Source organism: Mustela nigripes, chromosome 5 (assembly GCF_022355385.1).
Source record: "Mustela nigripes isolate SB6536 chromosome 5, MUSNIG.SB6536, whole genome shotgun sequence".
In the NCBI taxonomy this organism is placed as follows: domain Eukaryota; kingdom Metazoa; phylum Chordata; class Mammalia; order Carnivora; family Mustelidae; genus Mustela; species Mustela nigripes.
In genome coordinates, this window is record NC_081561.1 from 107,628,444 (window position 1) to 107,647,815 (window position 19,372).

At 37.5% G+C, this 19,372-nt stretch overlaps 1 protein-coding gene across 2 annotated transcripts in view; it reads left to right on the forward strand.

The window, feature by feature from the left end:
• ORC3 (origin recognition complex subunit 3) overlaps positions 1-19,372 on the forward strand; it is a 65,519-nt gene that overhangs the window by 40,128 nt on the left and 6,019 nt on the right. For both annotated transcript variants that reach the window (XM_059401036.1, XM_059401037.1), the window contains exons 14-16: positions 11,849-11,982; positions 14,618-14,694; positions 15,962-16,062. In XM_059401036.1, the coding sequence (XP_059257019.1) occupies positions 11,849-11,982; positions 14,618-14,694; positions 15,962-16,062 (312 nt within the window). The remainder of the gene's footprint in view (positions 1-11,848; positions 11,983-14,617; positions 14,695-15,961; positions 16,063-19,372) is intronic.

A 19,372-nucleotide genomic window follows, 5' to 3' on the forward strand; every position in this document is an offset into this window, starting at 1 on the left:
TTATTTCTTATATATATGGTGACTTTTTAGTCTTAATGTCCACTTGTATAATGAGAAAAGGGAAATCAAATGTGAGTTAAGTTTCTGCACACAGACTTATAATTTTCCTCAGGGAATATAAATGCTTATATGAAAATATCATTTAAAGAAAAGTCTGAGAACTGAATATTTATTAAGCCTTGGCTTCCTCTGGGCGCACAAGAAAAGAACAGATGGGCACAGTAGGAGGAAAAGTCACATTGAAAGCACTTTAAGTCCAGAGACTTAATAATACAAATGTTAGTGATCTAGCAAGTGCAGCATAAGATAGGAAGTTAATTTTATGCTATCTGGAAAAATAGCTCCCCATGGAAACTAGATTGCCACTGAAAAGTTGTGTTTTATTTCATTTTTTAAAATGCCACTAAGAAATTTCTGTGTATTTCTATATGTCAACTGAGACTTCGTTTGCTTTTTATTCAAGTCAACATGCCTGTCTCAACACCCAGTTGATTCTTGCTGAGTTTCCTCTTTAATCTTTGTGATTATTGTCTTCCTTTCTCAGTTGAGTATTTTCAAATTCATAGATTCCTTTGTCAGAGAGGGGTTTGATCTTTTCTTTCTGTACTTTCTGGCATTGGTAATCTTGGGATACAATTCAAGAATCAAGAATGCCAAGGCCAGTTCCAAACTAGAGTAAGAAAACATGAGCAATAATAGTAATGGTGATAGTCATAATGACTGTTTATGAAGGCTTGCAGTTTGTCAGGCACTGTGTTGGGACCTTCCAATACATTTCCTGTCTAATAATGTAAGCACACCTTTGCACACATAATATTATCCAAACTTTACAACTCAGGATACTGAAGCACTCATAGGGCTTAAATGATTTGCCTGAGATCTCTTAGCTATTGATGGAACCAGAATTCTATTCCATATCTGACTTCACAGCTATTGTACCTCCATTGTTCTTTGCTAAGATCTAAAATCTGGATTTGGGGATCTGAATAAAGCAGAAACAACAAATAGAAAGTGAAGTTTCAGTCATCTGGCTAAGCTGAGGTCAGAAACATTGGAATAAAAAAAGCACTAAGGATAAAATATGGCAGGTGCAGCAAGGACAGGTTAGAGTCTGGGCACTACAAGAATCTGAAAATCCCCAGACTGGATTTCTTTTCCCTTTTGTGGAGATTGGACAGGGACACTTGTCAGTTTAGGCACTCTTAAGTCGGAATCATCTGAATATAGGAAACGAGACATTCTCATCATCTGTCTTCAAACAGTTCAAGTCATGAGAGAATAGAAGATGAAAATGATCACTGAATGTCACGGGAAGAAAAACTAAGGTGCTATTTCTAGAAACATAGTCTAGTAACATTTCCAACTTGATTTTTTTGTTAAGTTCCTTAAATACAGTATTCCTCTTGAAAAATCCTTTTTATCTGGAAACTGAAATGTTTAACCATAGATTAACTTGATGAAATATTTTGTGACCATTAAAAAGTATTAATTCCTGATATTTGTGTGGAACCACAAAAGAATAGCCAAAGCAATCTTGAGAACACAGGTGGGGAGGCATTATGCTTCTTGATTTCAAACTATATTACAAAGTTGTAGTAGTCAAAAGAGTATAGCATTGACTTAAAAAAAGACACATAGGTGAATAGAATGGAGAGCCCAGACATAAATCCACACATGTATGGACAATTTATGACAGAGGAGACAAGAATATATAATGGGGCAAGGACAATCTCTTCAATTAATGGTATTAGGGAAACTGGATTCCTTTCTTACATTATTCATAAAAATCAACTCAAAAATGGATTAAAGCCTTGGACTTGAAACCACAAAACTAGAAGAAAACATAAGTGAAGTCCTTGACATTGGTTTTGGCAATGATATTTGGGCTTTGACACCAAAAGTAAAAATAAACAAATGGGACTATATGAAACTGAAAAGCTTCTACAGAGTAAACGAGAAACCATCAACAAAATGAAAAGGCAACCTATCAAATGGGAGAAAGTGTTAGCAAATCACACATCTGAGAAGGGATTAATATGCAAAATACATAAAGAATTCCTACTCAGTAGAAGAAAACAGTGGATTAAAAAATGGGAAGAGGATCTAATCTGAACAGACATTTTTCTGAAGAAGATGTACAGATGGCCAACAGGTACATGAAAAGATGCTTTAGCATCACTAATCACCAGAGAAATGCAAATCAAAACCACAGTGAGTGAAATAACACCTCACACCTGTTGGGATGTAACACCCCACATCTCACAAATTGTGAGGAATACTTGTGCCCAATTGGTGGAGATGTAAATTGGTGCAGTCATTATAGAAAACTGTGGAGATTCCTCAAAAAATTAAAAATTCCTCAAAAAAAATTTAAAAAAAATTTTTTTAAAAATTAAAAAAAAATAGAACTACCATTTAACCTAGCAATTTCACTTCTGGTTATTTATCTGAAAGAAATGAAAATGCTAATTCAAAAAGATAACAGCACTGATGGATGATACTAGTGTCCATTAGTTGATGAATGGATAAAGAAACACACATACACACAATGTTATTCATCCTTAAAAAGAAGGAAGTCCTGCCATAACATCAAACTCCATACTGAGAACAGATTAGTGCTTGTCAGAGTTGCAGGGTGAGCAAAATGTGTGAAGGCGGTCAAAGGGTACAGACTTCCAGTTGTAGAATAAAGAAGCCCTGGGGATGTAATGTATAGTATGATTGTAATTAATACCACTGTAGTGCATACTTGAAAGTTGCTAAGAGAGTAGATCTTAAAAGTTTGTATAACTGTGTGATAATGGATGTTAACTGGACTTATGGTAATCATTCCACAATATACACAAATACCAAATAATTTATGTTGTACACATTAATATGTTAACCTCAATTTTATATTTTAATTTTTATTTTGTTAAGATTTATTTGAGAGAGATAGAGAGCTCAGAAGCAGAGGGGAGGAGCAGAGGGAGAGGGAGAAGCAGACTCCCCGCTGAGCAGGGAGCCCTACACAGGGTTCAATTCCAGGACCCTGGGATCATGACCTGAGCTGAAGGCAGGTGCTTAACCAGCTGAGCCACTCAGGCTCCCCTAATTATCTCAATTTTAAAATGTATTTATAAGGTATTTATAATGGGGGAAATGTCACGTATTCGTTAGTAGGAAAAGACTTACAAAATTTTATGTCACAGTTACTTTTTTTTTTTTAAAGATTTTATTTATTTATTTGACAGACAGAGATCACAAGCAGGAAGAGAGGCAGGCAGAGAGAGGGGAGGAAGCAGCCTCCCCACTGAGCAGAGAGCCTGATGCGGGGCTCGATCCCAGGACTCTGAGATCATGACCTGAGCCGAAGGCAGCGGCTTAACCCACTGAGCCACCCAGGTGCCCCACAGTTAATTTTAAAATGTGTGCAACAGACATTGGTGTGCATGTGGGAAGCATGCAAGTATGTCTTTATAATAGCTCATAATTTGACATGAGTGCGTTGGTTCCACATGTCTCCCATAGACTTGGTTCTTTCAGTCAACTCTTGGAGCATGAAGACCACATCCCCATACAGAATATGAGTTGGTTAATATTTCACTTGAGCATGTGTCATTATATAAGGATATATTTCACTTAAAACACCATTTGCAAACAGGAAGTGGTAAAAATGATGCTAACACAGCAGTGAGCTAGGTGAGTACCCTGGGCTTTCTGTGGTCAGCTGTGAAAGAACTTAAGAGGAAAAATTTGCTTTTCTGTTGGAGAAAATTTCTTAACAGCCATCTAGAAATCAAACACTTGATCAAGAATTTTTCAGACTTTTAAAATTCAAAAATCCTTGCTTCAGTAATAAGGGTTTTTTTGGTTTTTTTTTTTTTTTAAGATTTTATTTATTTATTTGACCGACAGAGATCACACGCAGGCAGAGAGGCAGGCAGAGAGGAGGAAGCAGGCTCCCCGCTGAGCAGAGAGCCCGATTCGGGGCTCGATCCCAGGATGCTGAGATCATGACCTGAGCCGAAGGCAGAGGCTTTAACCCACTGAGCCACCCAGGCACCCCAGTAATGAGGTTTTAAGGGTTGACAAAAGTCATAGAGTCCCCGACTTACAGGAACACAATGGAATACCTGGACCTGAACAATACTGCAATCGCACATCAGTTACCATGCGTTGCTGTGGCAGTGATTCTTGGCTTGAGGGTAATGACAAGTGTGCCCGTCTTAGGGAATTTATTCTGCCCCTCGCCCTATAATTGAGAATTACTCATCAAAGATTATCTCATTTTCTTCCAAATAAGGAAACCAGAGACATAAACATTGAGTACCTTTTCTGTAGTTGACAGAGCTGGAATTTAAATCTAAATCTTTAAAGTCAGGTCCATTTTTCAGCCCTATCCCAATTATTTGAGAGGTATATAAAAGGTAATTTCTGTGGGTTTGTGGCCAGTAGTCCATGTTCAGAACACAGCACAAATACTAAAGTGAACCAGTCAAGCAAGCATCTGTGGACAAAAACCCTGTTCTACTCTAACACGAGGCATCTTGGCACGGAGTGTAGACCTCTAAATTAAAGGAACAGTGTCTAGTCCGCTTATCCCAAGTGTAACCTTACAAGTTTGCTATAGAAACAGATTTGTAAACTGGAGTTGATTGATAGCTGAAGGAATTTACTTTAGGCTGAAAGAAATTACTCTGATTTCTGAGTAAGACTTTTGAGTTAAACAGTAATATATTAGCAGGTCAGCTCAACTTTCATTGAGTTAAAAAAACATGACCCAAGTAATAAAATTAACATTTGATCACTTTAGTTTAAAGAGACTAGAGATTTGGAATCTAAATAATGCACTGTTTCCTGATTTTGCAGATCAGCTTTAGATGACATTTGAATCTCTAGTCAAGAAACAGCACAGCTCCACAGTCTTGGGGATGCTTCCTCAATAGCATAATTTAACTTTTGAGGATCGAGATTTGTCCATGCAGCATTTATATGAGACTGTACAGTTAAAATGTAATTTCTTTCTTAGAACAAGGATTGCCAGTCCTGAACTGGTGCCACATGAGGTCCTCCACAGTCATGTGTACACTTGGGGTAAAATCAAACAGCTGAATTGTTCAAGCTCATTTTGTAGCAAAAGATGTATGTAGTCGTAGTTTTTATAGTACTGATTTTCAGGCTTTAGTGTGCATAAGAGTCAGCAGAGGTGTAGAAAATATGTATTCCTTTGCCCTCTCCACAGAGATTTGGAATCTCTTGGGAACCTGGCTGTGGGGCAGAAGGAATCTGCATTGAACAAGCACTCCGTCACATTTGGACACGTAATCAGTCCAAAGGACCACACTTTAAGAAACACTGTTATAGAAAATAAAGGGGAATAAGAATAGAGTATGCAAAATTGAGGGAAAAAATCAAGCCATCAAAGGAAAAGAAAAGGCTTTATTGGTGGAGAAGCTTACATGGCTGGAGGGAAGTGATCTCAGATTGGTTCTGAAATGAAATAAGGTCCTCCACTGCTAGTAGTGAGCAATGGCTTTTTTAATAGACAAAAAAAAAAAAAAAGATCTGGAAATTTATTTTAAGTTTTTATTTATCAAACATTTGGTGTTGTACTATTTTCTGCTAGAATATGAACAGGTAGCTAAGAAATGTTGCTTTAAAAACTCAGAAATAGCTAATCAAATTTAATTTGACAACTTTTTTCTTTTAAAAAGAAATATAAATAAATATGATATATAAAAATTAAAAAGTAGTGCATCATAAGGTATGTATGTATTTTAGTTTACTAAAGTTTGTTTCTAACCATTTGATATAATTTAATTTATTCGTTTTGACATACATAAAAGAGCATAGTTCCCACAAAGGGCACTATAGCTTCTAAGTGCTCCCCTACCTGAACTAATTTGTCAGTAGAGAAACTATTGTTCCCTAAGGCCTAAGGTCAAACTATCAGTGTATGGCATTGCCTTGTTCATCCATTCAAAAAAGGTTTTTTTAAAATGATTGCTATGTGGAACCACTGATGTAATTACAAAGATGACCCTAGTCCTTAACCTACACTGAATATTGGTCAAGTGAGAGATTAAGGTGGCCAAGTAGTCAGTTAGAATATAGAGTAAGAAGTGCCGTGGTGGGTGAGGTCTCAGGTGCTAAGGAGCTAACAGTCTGGACAGTGAACCTTCACTGAGGAGGTCAAGCAGTTTCTCAAAGGAAGTAGCATCTAACATGAAATGTCAGGGTTGGGAGGAATTATGCATATTTTTGGTTTCTGTTTCACTTGTTACCATATCAGATATTTTGTTGTGTTGTCTTTGAAGAAGATAATCTCTGTGAGTATGGTTTTTTGGTAAGCTTTTTTGTTTTCTTCTAGTCTTCACTGATACATTTGCAGGTTTGAATTTTTGAAGCTGATTAATGAAAATGTCTGTTTAAAGCCTGAGAACTCATTATTTAGAGGATTTTTTGCATTAGCCATGGATTGGCCAGTTTCTCCTTATTGCCTGTTCTCAATCAGACATTTATATAATCAGTACTTAACCAGGAATTATTGGCTTTCTGCATGATGAAGCAGAACACTCATTGCCCTCAAGGATGATTGTTTTTAATGATTGCTAAATGATTCCCTTTCTTAGTTAAGGAAACTTTTTTTTTTTATGACAACCCCTAAAGCTTTTAACACATTAAGTATCACAAGCCTTTTTTGAATCATTTACCTGATGGTGATAAAAAAAAAATCACTTAATCAGGTTGTTTAAAGTTAAATAGCTCTTTTTCAGCATTAATGTGACCTATCCTAATGTGCTTTTTCCTTTGTCTTTAGTGGGGTGGCTTTCACACTTTTTAATTCTGATACTTTTTTTTCTATTTTATTCTATTTCTTTTAAAGCTAAATGCTAAATGGGATCTGCCAGAATTCAAAAGCATTGTCACACTGTCTCTAGTTCCTCTCTCCTCATTTTCTTTTTAACTGATTTGGATTTTGCACTCTATTAATAGACTACTTTGATTAAGGTCACTGGTGACCTTGATGTTCCTAAATCTAATGGTCAGTTCTACATCTTTATTTGTGTTAACCTGTTATCAGCATTAACACAGTTTTATCACTCCTTCCCTTAATGACTTTCAGGACCCAAACTCGGTTTTTCTCCTACCTGGCTGCATGCTCCTTCTCGGTCTTTGGTAGTTTTTCTTCTCCCTGACACCTTAACATTACATTGTGCTAGGGCTTACTCGAAAGCCCACTTTTCTTATGACTGCAAGTTTGTTACTCCATGTACCCATTTGAAGTCTCCACTTACATACCCAAAATACATCTCAATGATAACACGTTCAAAACTGAACGTCTAATTTTCCCTTTAAACTTAAAATCTTTCAGTGGTCTTTTTATCCTTCTCATTGTTGAAAACCAAAAACTTGGGTTCTGCCTTCAAAATATATCAAGAATCAAACTTCCTCTTGCCACCTTTCCCTCACTGGTACCACCACTATCCAAGTCACTGTTCTCTTACCTGGAAAATCGCAGAATTGGTTTCCCTGGCTTCTATACATGTTCCCCTACAGGTTTTTCTCAAAACATCTGTTAGCTCAGTCCTTCTAAAATACATATCACTCCTTAGCTCAAAAGTCTCCATTAACTCCCCATTTTACTCAGTAAAAGCCACAGTCTGTACCATAATGACCCTGCATGATCTTCATTGCCTCTCTTATTTCATTTCCTACTGCTTGGTCGTCTCTCTTTCCACTTCAGGCACCTTGGCTGCCGTGTTCTTGAACATGCAGACATACACTCAGTGTAGGACCTTTGCAGGCATTGTTTTCTATGCCTGGTATTTATATGGCTGACTCTCTCGCCTCCTTGATGTTTGGTCAAATGTCATCTTCTTAGTGAGGCCTAGTAATCATTTTAAAATTGAAGCCCATCTACTCCTCTCCCAACTCCCCCCCCCCCTTAATTCTGCTCAACACTTTTATGTAATACCAATTTTTAGCATATATATATAGTAATATGAGGTAGACAGATACTGTTTGTTGTCTGTGCCCTACCCGCACCCCTCCTCCTCAACTCTTTGCTAGAATATGAGTTTCATGAAGACAGGGGTCTTCATGAGATGAATCCCAAATGCCCAGAACAGTGCCTGGTGTGTAGTAGGCATTTAATAAGTGTTCACTCAAGGGAGGAGGGAAGGAAAGAAGTAAGGGTTTTATGACTTACGTAATTGTTAAAACCCATTTTGAAAACTCAGTTTGAAAAATGCTGGTCTAGTGGCTAGACTCAATCCTTAATTTTGTATTTGGGATGCTAGTATATATTAACAAGCTTTCAGGGATAAAATTTTCATTTTTTAGTTTTGTTCAGTTAAGTTTGGTTTGTCCAAAGTGCTGGTTGGAGTCATTCTAATAATAATCTAAATGAAAACATAACAGTGCTTTTCAGATACTGCCATTTGTGTTTTATAACTTTGAAGGCCATCATTTACCATTTGCAATTTGTACTTTTCAGATCTTTTTCCAGGCACCAACAGGTGTTAAGTCATACTGTATTTGATGTTACACAATTTTGGATTTTTGTGGAATTTGGTTGGTTTTTGTTGTGGTAGTACGTGTTTTGCATCTAATAGTCTACCATGGACACTGTATCTTGAGGTGTGGTACGTGGATGCCAAGCCAGACTTGGTTCAGATCAGTTTGTATTTAGGTTCTAATTCTTCATTGTTAACAGTAGTCACCAAGGCTGAATGCTTTGATATGTTTGTATTATTATTTCCACAGAGTACATACAAACATACATACACACAGACTTTCTGGGTCTAAAATAACAGTATTTTTCCAAGGTACACTTGTGCCAGCAATATGTCAGTATTTGTTTCCCCATACTCTTGCTGATTCTAGATATTACAAGGGTTAAATATCTTTATTTTCTTCTAGTATCTCATGATTGATGGACTGCTTCTTTCCCCACCCCCATGTCATACGCGTATTATTATTCTCTCTGAAATAGGTGTAATAAGAGGTGTAGTAATCTCTTTTTCTCAAGCTAGTTATTTCCAGTACATCCTATCCCATGATTAGAAATGCTATGGGATCAAATTCCCATATGGTCCTCAAGCTCTTTATAGACTCTTACTCTCACTATTTCCTGTCCATTCCTACAAAGTACTGTCTGATTTTAATCACTGTATCTTACCCCTTTTGATAAATTCATAGCCCTACTACACACACTCAAGTATATACACATTGTTCCCCCTTTTTAGGAATGACTATTTTTGCAGATATGTTTTAGAATAATTTTGTTGGGTTTTAAAGAAATACCCACTGGAATTTTGTTTCAAAATGTATTAAAGGTATAGATTAACTTGGAATTTGTTTCTATACAGTATGGAGGTTAGAACTTTAAAATGTCCATTTATTCAGGGCTTTCTTTTTGTTATATGTCTTACGTAGTTGTTGTAAAATACATTGCTGCGTTTTCTATAGTTTTTGTTGCCATTTTGAGCATGCCCCTTTTTCCGTTACATAGTTCTGTATCAAATGCATTACATGTATATGTGAGGCCCTGACACAGGTGTATGTGTATACATGCCCTACACCCATGCATCCTTCACACTCTTTAATACTTAGTTCTTTTAGATCTCCTAACCTTACAGTCACATTGTGTGCAAATAATAAATTGCATCTTCTTTTCTAATGCTTGTACCACTTCTTTTTTCTTAATTTGTTGTAGCAACTAGATGATAGGCAGGTTTATGATGATTTTGTGTATGTATAATTAGATTGAAAAAATTTAATTAATGATTTTATTGTGTTGATCACATTATTAGCTCAATTAGCCTTGAAGTTTTGTTTAATATTAAACCAAAGAGTACTTGGATAAGTGCAAGATCTTTTGCTACTCTGGAAGCTACGAGACCATTGTCTTTGGCTAATAATAAAAAGAGTAATAACTTTCTGAATTTCTAGAAGTTTACATCTGAAGTGAAGGATCTACCTCATCCAAGCAAATGCCACATTAAAAGTTAGGACTATAAAGTTTGATTTCAAAATTATATGACTTAATGCCATTTTTCTTGCGCTTCTGAGAGTGAGTAATAGGCTGGGCTTTGCCTACCTCAACACTCCGTTTTCTAAGCTGCAAACAGATGCCAGGTGTGGCTGCCTGCAGCCTGGGCCGCTAGTTCTCAGGTTGCTGCCCCTCCTAGCAAGCCTGTGCCGGTGATTCCTTGGACCTAGAAAATGCTGATCTTGGCTATTTGAGTAGGGCTAAAGGTTAGGTATAACAGGTTGTTCAAGTGTATCTGACTTTGAGTTAACTCTCAACAATTTAATTCCATCTAGGCAACAGAAAGCCAGACATTTTAAATCATGTCGAATGTAATTAAAAATTAAATGTGTTGGCTTAATTTTCTTTGACCTGTTAGTTGCCTTTCATTCCCAGGTAAAGATTACTAATACTTCGGATAAATATTTTATTGTTATGGAAGGAGGAAGAGGAGATTTTGTACTTTTTCTTAAAACTGGGCAGAAGTTTACTTTTGTCCACCCCTACCTACCGTTTCCATATTTATTGGCTATTTGACATTTTTTTAATTTTTAGGTTTGGGTTTAAATTTTAGTTGAAGTAATCAGCTTAATTTCTCAATAGTCTTAGTCTACTTAGCTTTATATCTTTTTTTTTTTTTAAGATTTTATTTATTTGACAGAGGGAGGCAGCAAGAGAGGGAACACAAGCAGTGGGAGTGGAAGATGGAGAGCAGGCTTCCCGCCAAGCGGGGAGCCCAGTGCGGGGCTTGATCTTAGGACCCTGGGATCGTGACCTGAGCTGAAGGCAGACGTTTAATCATTGAGCCACCCAGGCGCCCCTTAGTTTTATATCTTTTAGCTAACTTAGTAATATTAATATTTTTCCCAGGTTTTTTATTATGAAAAATGTCAAACCTAAGATGGTTATCTTGTAGAATGGCCCACATTTTGGATCTGTCTGAGTGTTCCTTCATGATTAATGTAAGAACTTACAATCATCATAGTCTTCGTTACTTAGGTCCATTTACTGAGAATAATGTTTATACTTCTGTCATGGCATTTAATGATTACTAATATTGACCTAATTCCGTTTCATTCTGTTACTGAATTTGATCTTAGTGGAGATCTCCTAATGATTCTGAGAACAGGATCCTAATTTTAGAAGATCTGTGTTCTCTCCATTTCTAACAAAGATCTCCTCTGTGGACTTAATACAACCATTCCACCTGTGCTATATAAAACACAGAGAATTGCTTACCTCTTTTAAAGTTTAGTGGATTTACTGACTGATGTTCATAAAGCCCACAGAAGATGTAAAATACAGCTAAAATGGTAATAATTAGAGAAATGATTGTGATTTTTTTTAATCCTTTCAAACAAACTTTAATGTAGCCTATGTGTTGTATCCTCAGCAGACATTCTGTCTCATACTTAGAGCTGAAGGAAAGGAACATTAACCTTAAATGTCTAGGTGGTAAGCACTGTGCTAGAGTCTTCAAATGCATCTTCTTACTTAATTAGATACGTGAATTCTTATTTCCATTTTATAGATAAGGAAACCAAGGGTCAGAGGAGTTTACTAGCTTGCTCCGTATTACAAACATGGTGTACCTGCTGCCGTCAGGCTGTGAGCACGGAGCTCTGTAAGTTTTCTAAGTTGGGTTTCATCATGAGAACTTTTCTAAATACTTCTGAAATGTCACGTATGTTGAAGAAGATCTCCTCCCCCAAATTTGGTAGCTACTAGTGAAGAATTTACACCATCGAAACATTTAATATGCAGACAGTGTTTTTTAAGTATATTAATTTTCCAGTTACTGTATATCTCCTGTCACTGATTCTTTTCCAGGATGTTGGCAAAGGATGAACTGATGGCCATACTTCAGAAATGTTTCCAGGTTTTTAAGTCCTCTTCTGAAAAGCAGCTTGGGAGCACAGCAAAGAGAATAGAGGAGTTTCTGGCCCAGTTTCAGAGTCTTGATGGTGAGAATATAATATCTTGCCAATTCTACTGGTTATGACAGTCATTTAAATAAAATAACATGGAAAAATCCCATACCAGCCCTCAGAATGTCATATCCTGACCAGTACAAAAAAGATAAATCGTTCTCTTCCAGAGTTGGTTTAAACAATGAAAGCATCAAATGGGCAGGAAAAAAAAAAAAAATTCTTCCTCCAGACGGACAGTTTAAAGGACTTACCTTTAAAAAAAACAAAAAGAAATCAAAAAGATTGGAGAGAGTAGCAGGGCATCATAATTAAGGACTCCTTTTAGATGTTTTTTCTTAAGCTTTTCATCAAGTTCTTATAGATTTCAAAAGCACTGCATAAATCATTTGTAATCCTGAAAAATAATAGCTGTGAACCACTTTCACAGCAATGAGGCTCATTGGTATGCTGATTACCAAAATATGCATGAAGTCGGCTTTAATTGGATTTATGAAAACTGGAGTCTTTCAGTCCTAAGCAGACTGAGGCAGCCTGGCATCCCCCAGTGTTGGAGTGTTATCATTTCCTTGATTTTGCCTGACTGCCACGCCATCACTTCTGTTTGCTGAGTGCAGGCGTAGCCTAATTGTGGATAGGTGATCAGGTTCTGCTTTCTAATGCAGCCAGACTTCTGTGTTCTCATAGGGCACCATGGATTGATCCTGACCATTCATGGGCTCTTGCTCTTTTCTGGCACTAAAGGATGGCATTCTTTTGGTAAAACAAACAAAACAAGTGTGCACCCTTTACTTCCCCCTAGAGGGAAATTGTAATTTGGGAGGGGAGGGAAAGAGGCAGCTTGGTATGTAAACCCATAGATGGGACATGGCTTGGTGAAAATACTTCACTTGGAATGTCTGAATCAATCCTTTCTCTGTTTGGCAAGGGTTCCTTTGTCCTGAGAATCCTTTGGGTGAAAGGAAACTGCTTTTGCCGAACTCCCTCCGTATCTGTCCACAGCTGCCATGCTAGGTACCTGATGAGTGCTTAGTCAGTGGAAGACGAAGAGACAGTTTGCTTGCCTGGAGTGACCTGAGCAGCCAGAATGAGGAAGAACAATAGTAAGAGGGTTTGCTTCAGGTTCTTTGTAGGCGCTGCTCTTTTGCAGTACAGCATGAGCCAAGCCATTTTTCAAATCATAAAATTTTAAAGGACTAGAAATTGGTATCATAGAGATCATTGAGTTTGGTTACAAACAGAAACTAAAGCCCAGGAGGAAAATGTAACTTGCTCTGGATCCCACAGGTAGCTAGTGCTAGCACCCAGGCTAGAGCCACCTCTCTTAAACCAACTCATTGTTTTGTTTTGTTCTCCCTCATTCATAATTTAAATGCCCCTTAACCGTGGCCACTAGGACAGTGAGGGGACACCCTTAAGGACACAAATTAGGTAAAAGACTTAATATAAGTAAATTGGGTAAATTTCAGTCTTTTACAAAATTAGACTCAGATTTGTCTAAATTAAAACTTAAGATACCACAATAAATTAACAAGTTGGTGAAACAAATTCTGTGGCATACTAAATAATAAAGGAATGCAGCTTTTAGAAATGGGAAGTTTGAAGATTAAGATCATTACCATTCGAAAGGTAAAGAATTTTACAAGTTGGAGCAAAACCAATGTCTTGAAGAAATATCTGTATTTCTTTATTCTCAAAATGACACATTGTTAATAATAAAGTGAAATTAAACTCCCCACATTGGACAAGTACAAATATTTGACTATATGCTATTTCTGGTTCCTTAATACTTGCTACATTTTATAGTCTGGGTTTAAAATTACATTTGGAGGGTTAAGTAGGTCAGAATGTCATATCAGATTTATTTTTAAGGCTCTGCTATGTGTTAATGAAATGGGACAAAGAATTTATTAGATATTTTAATCTTAAATTGTATCTTTCTTGAGCCAGAAATTACCCATCGTGGCGAAATTGACTGAGAATGATGCAGATTTTGCAGTCACATCCTGTTGTCTTAGATTTGGTCCAAATAAGCCATGTGAGTGTGAGGTTCCTAAAACCTGTCCTTACGAGGAATGGGTTTTTTAGAGCCTCATGCCCTCTAGAAGCACAACTACACCTTTTACCAGATACGGTTTTCTGTTCCTTTTGCCAAAGAACTATAGTGCACTCTGTTTCAGTAGATTATTTCAAGTCTTTTACACACTACCTCTTTCATACTCAAGTAGCCTTGTGTCAAAAATAGTGAATTAGAAGGTTGATGCTGGGTTTGCAGGGTGTGTGTTTGTGTTGTTTACGGTCTTGGCATAATCAAAGGAATACAGTTTAAATTTGTTTCTTAAAAAGCCATTTATAACAGCACAAAGAATTGGAGTTTTTTGCTCTTGGCTTATGGGGTTTTGTATGTACCTTTGTTTTGCTTTCATTGTGGTCATGTTTTTAAAATCCAGTTGCTGGTTTGTTGAAGCTATCTCTGTGACATAATTATGTAATATTTATAGACCTTCAGCTTCTGGGGGAAATCATTAATTTGATGTGACCTTGATGCCTTGCCACATTGGAAAAAAATAGATGAAACTTTATTTCCCTTGGAGTAGTAGAAATACTTGTTCTCTTTGACTTGAATGGATTTACCCTAGTTGCTGTATATTGGTTTTCTATTAAAAATTAGAAGCCAAAGAAGAAGAAGATACTTCTGGGTCACAGCCAAAGGGGCTTCAGAAGACAGACCTCTATCATCTTCAGAAGGTAACTTCTCCTTCCAACTGCATCTTGGCATTTCTTTTTTTCAGTGTGTGCTCTAGGTTAGCTCTGCCTAAATGTTTTTGTTTTTAATTTTTAAACCACAACCAGCAACAAAGCAGTTTTTGTAACTCACTTATAAATTGAACATCCTGTTTATCTGGTACATTGCTGTCCTCACTCTGTATTTATGAAGAGTGGAATTTACTAGAGAGGAATTTACTAGCCAACATAAGTGGGAACTGTTCCTTTAGCCTCAGAGAGAAAAAAAGAATCAACTACTAGTAAGGAAAAAATGGGGACACTGTTGCCAAAAGGAATCTAATTATTTATCTGATGTATTTTGTTTGTTTGTTTGTTTGTTTGGTCAGAGAAACCCAGAATAGCCTAATCCATAATTTTAGATACTTTTCTTGATTTTTTTTTTAAATGCATATTCAGTAGAGAGTAGAAACTGAGCCACAGTATGTCCAACATAATCTTTTTCAGATATTTCTAAGTTTATGGTCTTCTTTGTCAAAGCAAAGATCCTTCTTTGTATCATAATACCAAGTTATGATAAATGTAGAGTAAGCTTTAAGTCAAAGCAAGACAGAACACATTGAATTTATTCTATTTAGATGGACAAAGGCTAAGGCTGTTTTTGTTTCTTTTTCTTTTAAGTCTCTTCTTTATTTTTATTTTTTATTACCATATAATGTATTATTTGTTTCAAGGGTACAGGTCTGTGAATCATCAGGCTTACACATTTCACAGCACTCACTATAGCACATACCCTCCCAATGTCCATCCCCCAGCCACCCCATTCCTCCCATCCCCCTCCCCTCCAGCAACCCTCAGTTTGTTTCCTGAGATTAAGAGTCTCCTATGGTTTGTCTCCCTCCCTGGTCCCATCTTGTTTCGTTTTTCTCTCCCTCTTCTCCCCACAACCCCCTGCCCTGCCTCTCAGATTCCTCGTATCAGAGAGATCATACGATAATTGTCTTTCTCTGAGTGTTAAGTCTTTCTCTTAACTGAAGTAATGGGGTTGTGGATTGGTGGCACTCTACCATGATAGCAATAAAGTGAGCTATCCTTTTTCTCTTTCCCTGAAAACCTACTTGATACATATTTGAAGCAAGACACTTAGGAGGGATTCTTTCTAGACCTTAAAAATCAAAATCCATTTTGATCTGGTTCATTCTCTCCACATTCTGTTTTATGGACCTAGCACTCCCTGTGAGGAATTTTCTGTTGCAGAATCACCAGAAAGAATATGTTCTTTCATTCATAGTCCTTATTGGAAATGAAGGAATTAAGAAGAACAAGTAAGAAGCAGACCAGGTTTGAAGTACTCAGAGAAAAAGTTGTCAACTTCATTGAAAGTCTGGTGAGGTGAGTCTGTTGCTCTTAAAAGCTAAAAGTCAGGCTATTTTCCCAACAACACTGGAGTGACAGCTGTCCATAGCCAGTCCAGGGCACTTTCTCCTAAATTAGATTCGGCTTTATTCTTTTCAGGTCCCTCTGTACAGCTTAGAATTGTAATTTTGATTCATTTTTCATCCTTATTAAGATGTCTGATCAAATGACTAGCTCAGTCCTTTGTTGCCAGTTCAAGAACACAATTCAAATTTGATATAGTTCATTAGGCTGGAGTGGGGGGTGGGATGGGAGTGGAAACAGAAAGTGAGTGTTTTTTCCCCTTTCTCATAACAAGAGTGTTTGCATTGCACTTTATTCTTGTTCTGTCTTTGCTGGGAGAATGCTCAATCTGGGCCAAGCCCAGAAGACAGAGCAGGCTAGTCATAATGTCCTCTTTTATCCAAGTAAAGGACTTTATTCTAAGGAATACCAGTGCATCTTATGAGGACTACCTTCATGTTGGGAAATGTACTCATAGTAATTTAGAAGTCCATTAGCTCTGCCTGTATTTTAAAATAGGATTCCTTTTTGGGAAACCCAGATCATTCTAATTTACAGATTTCCCAAAAGGCAGTTTTAAGTAGGTGTATGGAATTACCCACCTAAAAGCTGCCTTTCAAGCAGTTGGGACATGCTATAGGAAAAAGAGAAATGTGAAAAACAAAATGATTTAATAGTTAAAAAAGAGGAAAAAATTTATTTTTCATTGCGGCTTCTGTGTTTTAACAGCAGTTCAAACAGCAGGCTAGGCACTGAATATAATCAAGTACTGAAAAGAACAGCTCAGTCACTGAAGACAGAGTAGTTTTCTGATAAATTACCTGTCCTCTTAAAAGTGTAAAGTTCCATTTCTAGGACAGTGTAGGAACAGGGTCATTGTTCCCAATCATTGGAGAAAAATTACTAATGCCATGGAGGAGGTCCAGATGATCAACCAAGTGTGACAAAAGAAAGGTTAAAGTGAGAAGTGTGTCATGTACAAGTGATGCAATGCAATATGCTGAACTGTGTCATGGCCAGAATTGACCTTTTAGAACTCATACAGTTAACCTTGCCCTGCTGGGCTTTCCTGTTCTTGTAGTTTCTTGCCCAAGTATCTGGCTCCTTTCTTTTACCAACTTGTGACCATTGCTATTGCTGAAAAAAATTATAGTGTATTTTAGCATAATTTGTAGGCCAGATGTCAGGTTCCTTTCTGAATTCCTGCAAATCCCAGATTGAAGGCTCTGAAATCAGACAACCATTCCTTTTGCTCTTTGACCATGATCTTTCCACCTGTGTGTGACTTTTTAACCTTTCTGAGAAGTTACTGAAATAAAGTGAGCATGACTAAATTGTGCTGTGTTGTGAAATCATAGAGTTTTCCATACCAGGATTTACTATTTTATCAAGATTGACTCTCCCCAGCAGGAGGAGATTGGGATTGTAGCATATTAGAGCTAAAACAGACCTAAGTAGACATGTGGCAGCTAAAACCCAGAGAGAAGCTAGGACTTAGGGAAAGTCACAGAGTCCTGATCTGGAGATGTCCAACAGAAGTGCCTCTCCATCTCTCCTGACTTTCTCCAAGGAGGCCACATCACAGGTGTTTGAACAGAGCTTAGAGTCCTGGAGAAAAGGTGTTCATTAAAGATAAATATAGGCAATAGACTCCAAGAGCCAGGTTCCCAGTTCATCATGAGCAGCTCTTGATGAAACTCCTGAGAACGGAGAATAAAGTGCTACTTTCTGCATTACTGTTTTCATCAAAATACAAGCTTCAGCTTTGCAGCCCTTGTTGATACTAAGTGGTCCCTACCCATTTCCTCAGAACCATCTCTCTTTTGTTTGTGAACTCTGATCTGAATCCAGAATGAGCACCATGCAGTGCTCTAGTGCTGGGCTCATTGCTTACTTCTCCCCAGCAGGTAAGCTGCAGGAGAGCTCTGCTCATCTCCGCATTTGTAGTTGGACACAGATTCTCATGTGTGATGTTTTGTCACTGGTGGTGGCCAACTAATGTAGCAGCCAGTGTGAACCAAACATAGGCAAATGTTTTATTTTGCCTCTGATGGAGGTTCTTCAGTGAGATCCAGAAAGTCCTTTTGCCTCAGGAATTACCTAAATTTCTAAACATTAAAGATGCTAAAGAGGGCAGAGAGTACAAATGTGAGATAATTTTTCTGAAGTTGACTCTGCTTGCCTTGTTTGATTTCCAGTCCTTATTACATAGCAGAACTTCAGGGGGGGTCTTTTAATGACAAGTCATTATAATGATTGGGAAGAAACAGCCTGAGGTTGGTGTATAATAGTTTACGGTCAGAAATTACAAATGGGTAGCTAGCTGGCTAGGGAGGCAGTTGATGTTACAAAACCCATGTCATAGGCTACCGCTAAGTTAACTTAATCTTGAGTAAGAGGTTAGCAGTGCTTAAGGTATAGAATGCTGAATCCTTAGGGCCAAGTCAAACCCATATGCTTTTTTGCAAGTGGGCTTTATTCTGCTTAACTCTAGGGAAGGAGCAGTAGCATTTACAAGTGAAATGAGCAAGGGGCCAGGAGTTCTCTTGAGATGGGGAGGAGTGATGTACATGGTTAATACCTCTCCTCTTCCTCTCGTCCTCAAAGCCACTGACCACAAGGGGGAACAAGTGGAGTGGGATTTTCTCCCAGGATGGGAAAATCTAGGATCTAGAGGAAGATGGTAATTTCCCCGGTGGCTGGGCCGAGGCAGCTGCTTTGTTCTGCCTGCACTTGGTGGGAAAAGGAGCGGACAGAAATCCATCATGTGGCCAAAATATTTAAAGCCCAGTACTGGACGAAGCCCCAAATCTTTATGAAGGCATGTGAGTTAACTACTTTACTCAAGTTAGCAACATATTACTCTTACCTTCGGGTTATGTTTGCCAAAGTTTCTCCCTTCCAGTTTGCTCCCTCCAGGCTACCCAAGAGTGATGTCACTGTCATGGCACAGGCAAGCTCATAGGCTCATTAGACACTGAAAGTGAACTTCTTAATGCTTTATTTCCTACGTTCAGATTTCATTAAAATTAGGTTGTCAACTAACTCATAAATTGCAGAAAACACCCGAGTTACAGTGGTTTAACTGAAATTTTAATGATGAACAATTTGCTTGTTTTCCAGTATTCTAAAGCTAAAAGTTATAGCCTTTTCTGCCTTCTTAAATTAAAATTTAATTCTAACATAACAAAAACCTTCCAGGTACCATTTCTATGAAACATATCAATTAAAACATTTTCTGTGATCCAAAAAGAATTTCCTAAATTCTTAATTCTAGGTCTGA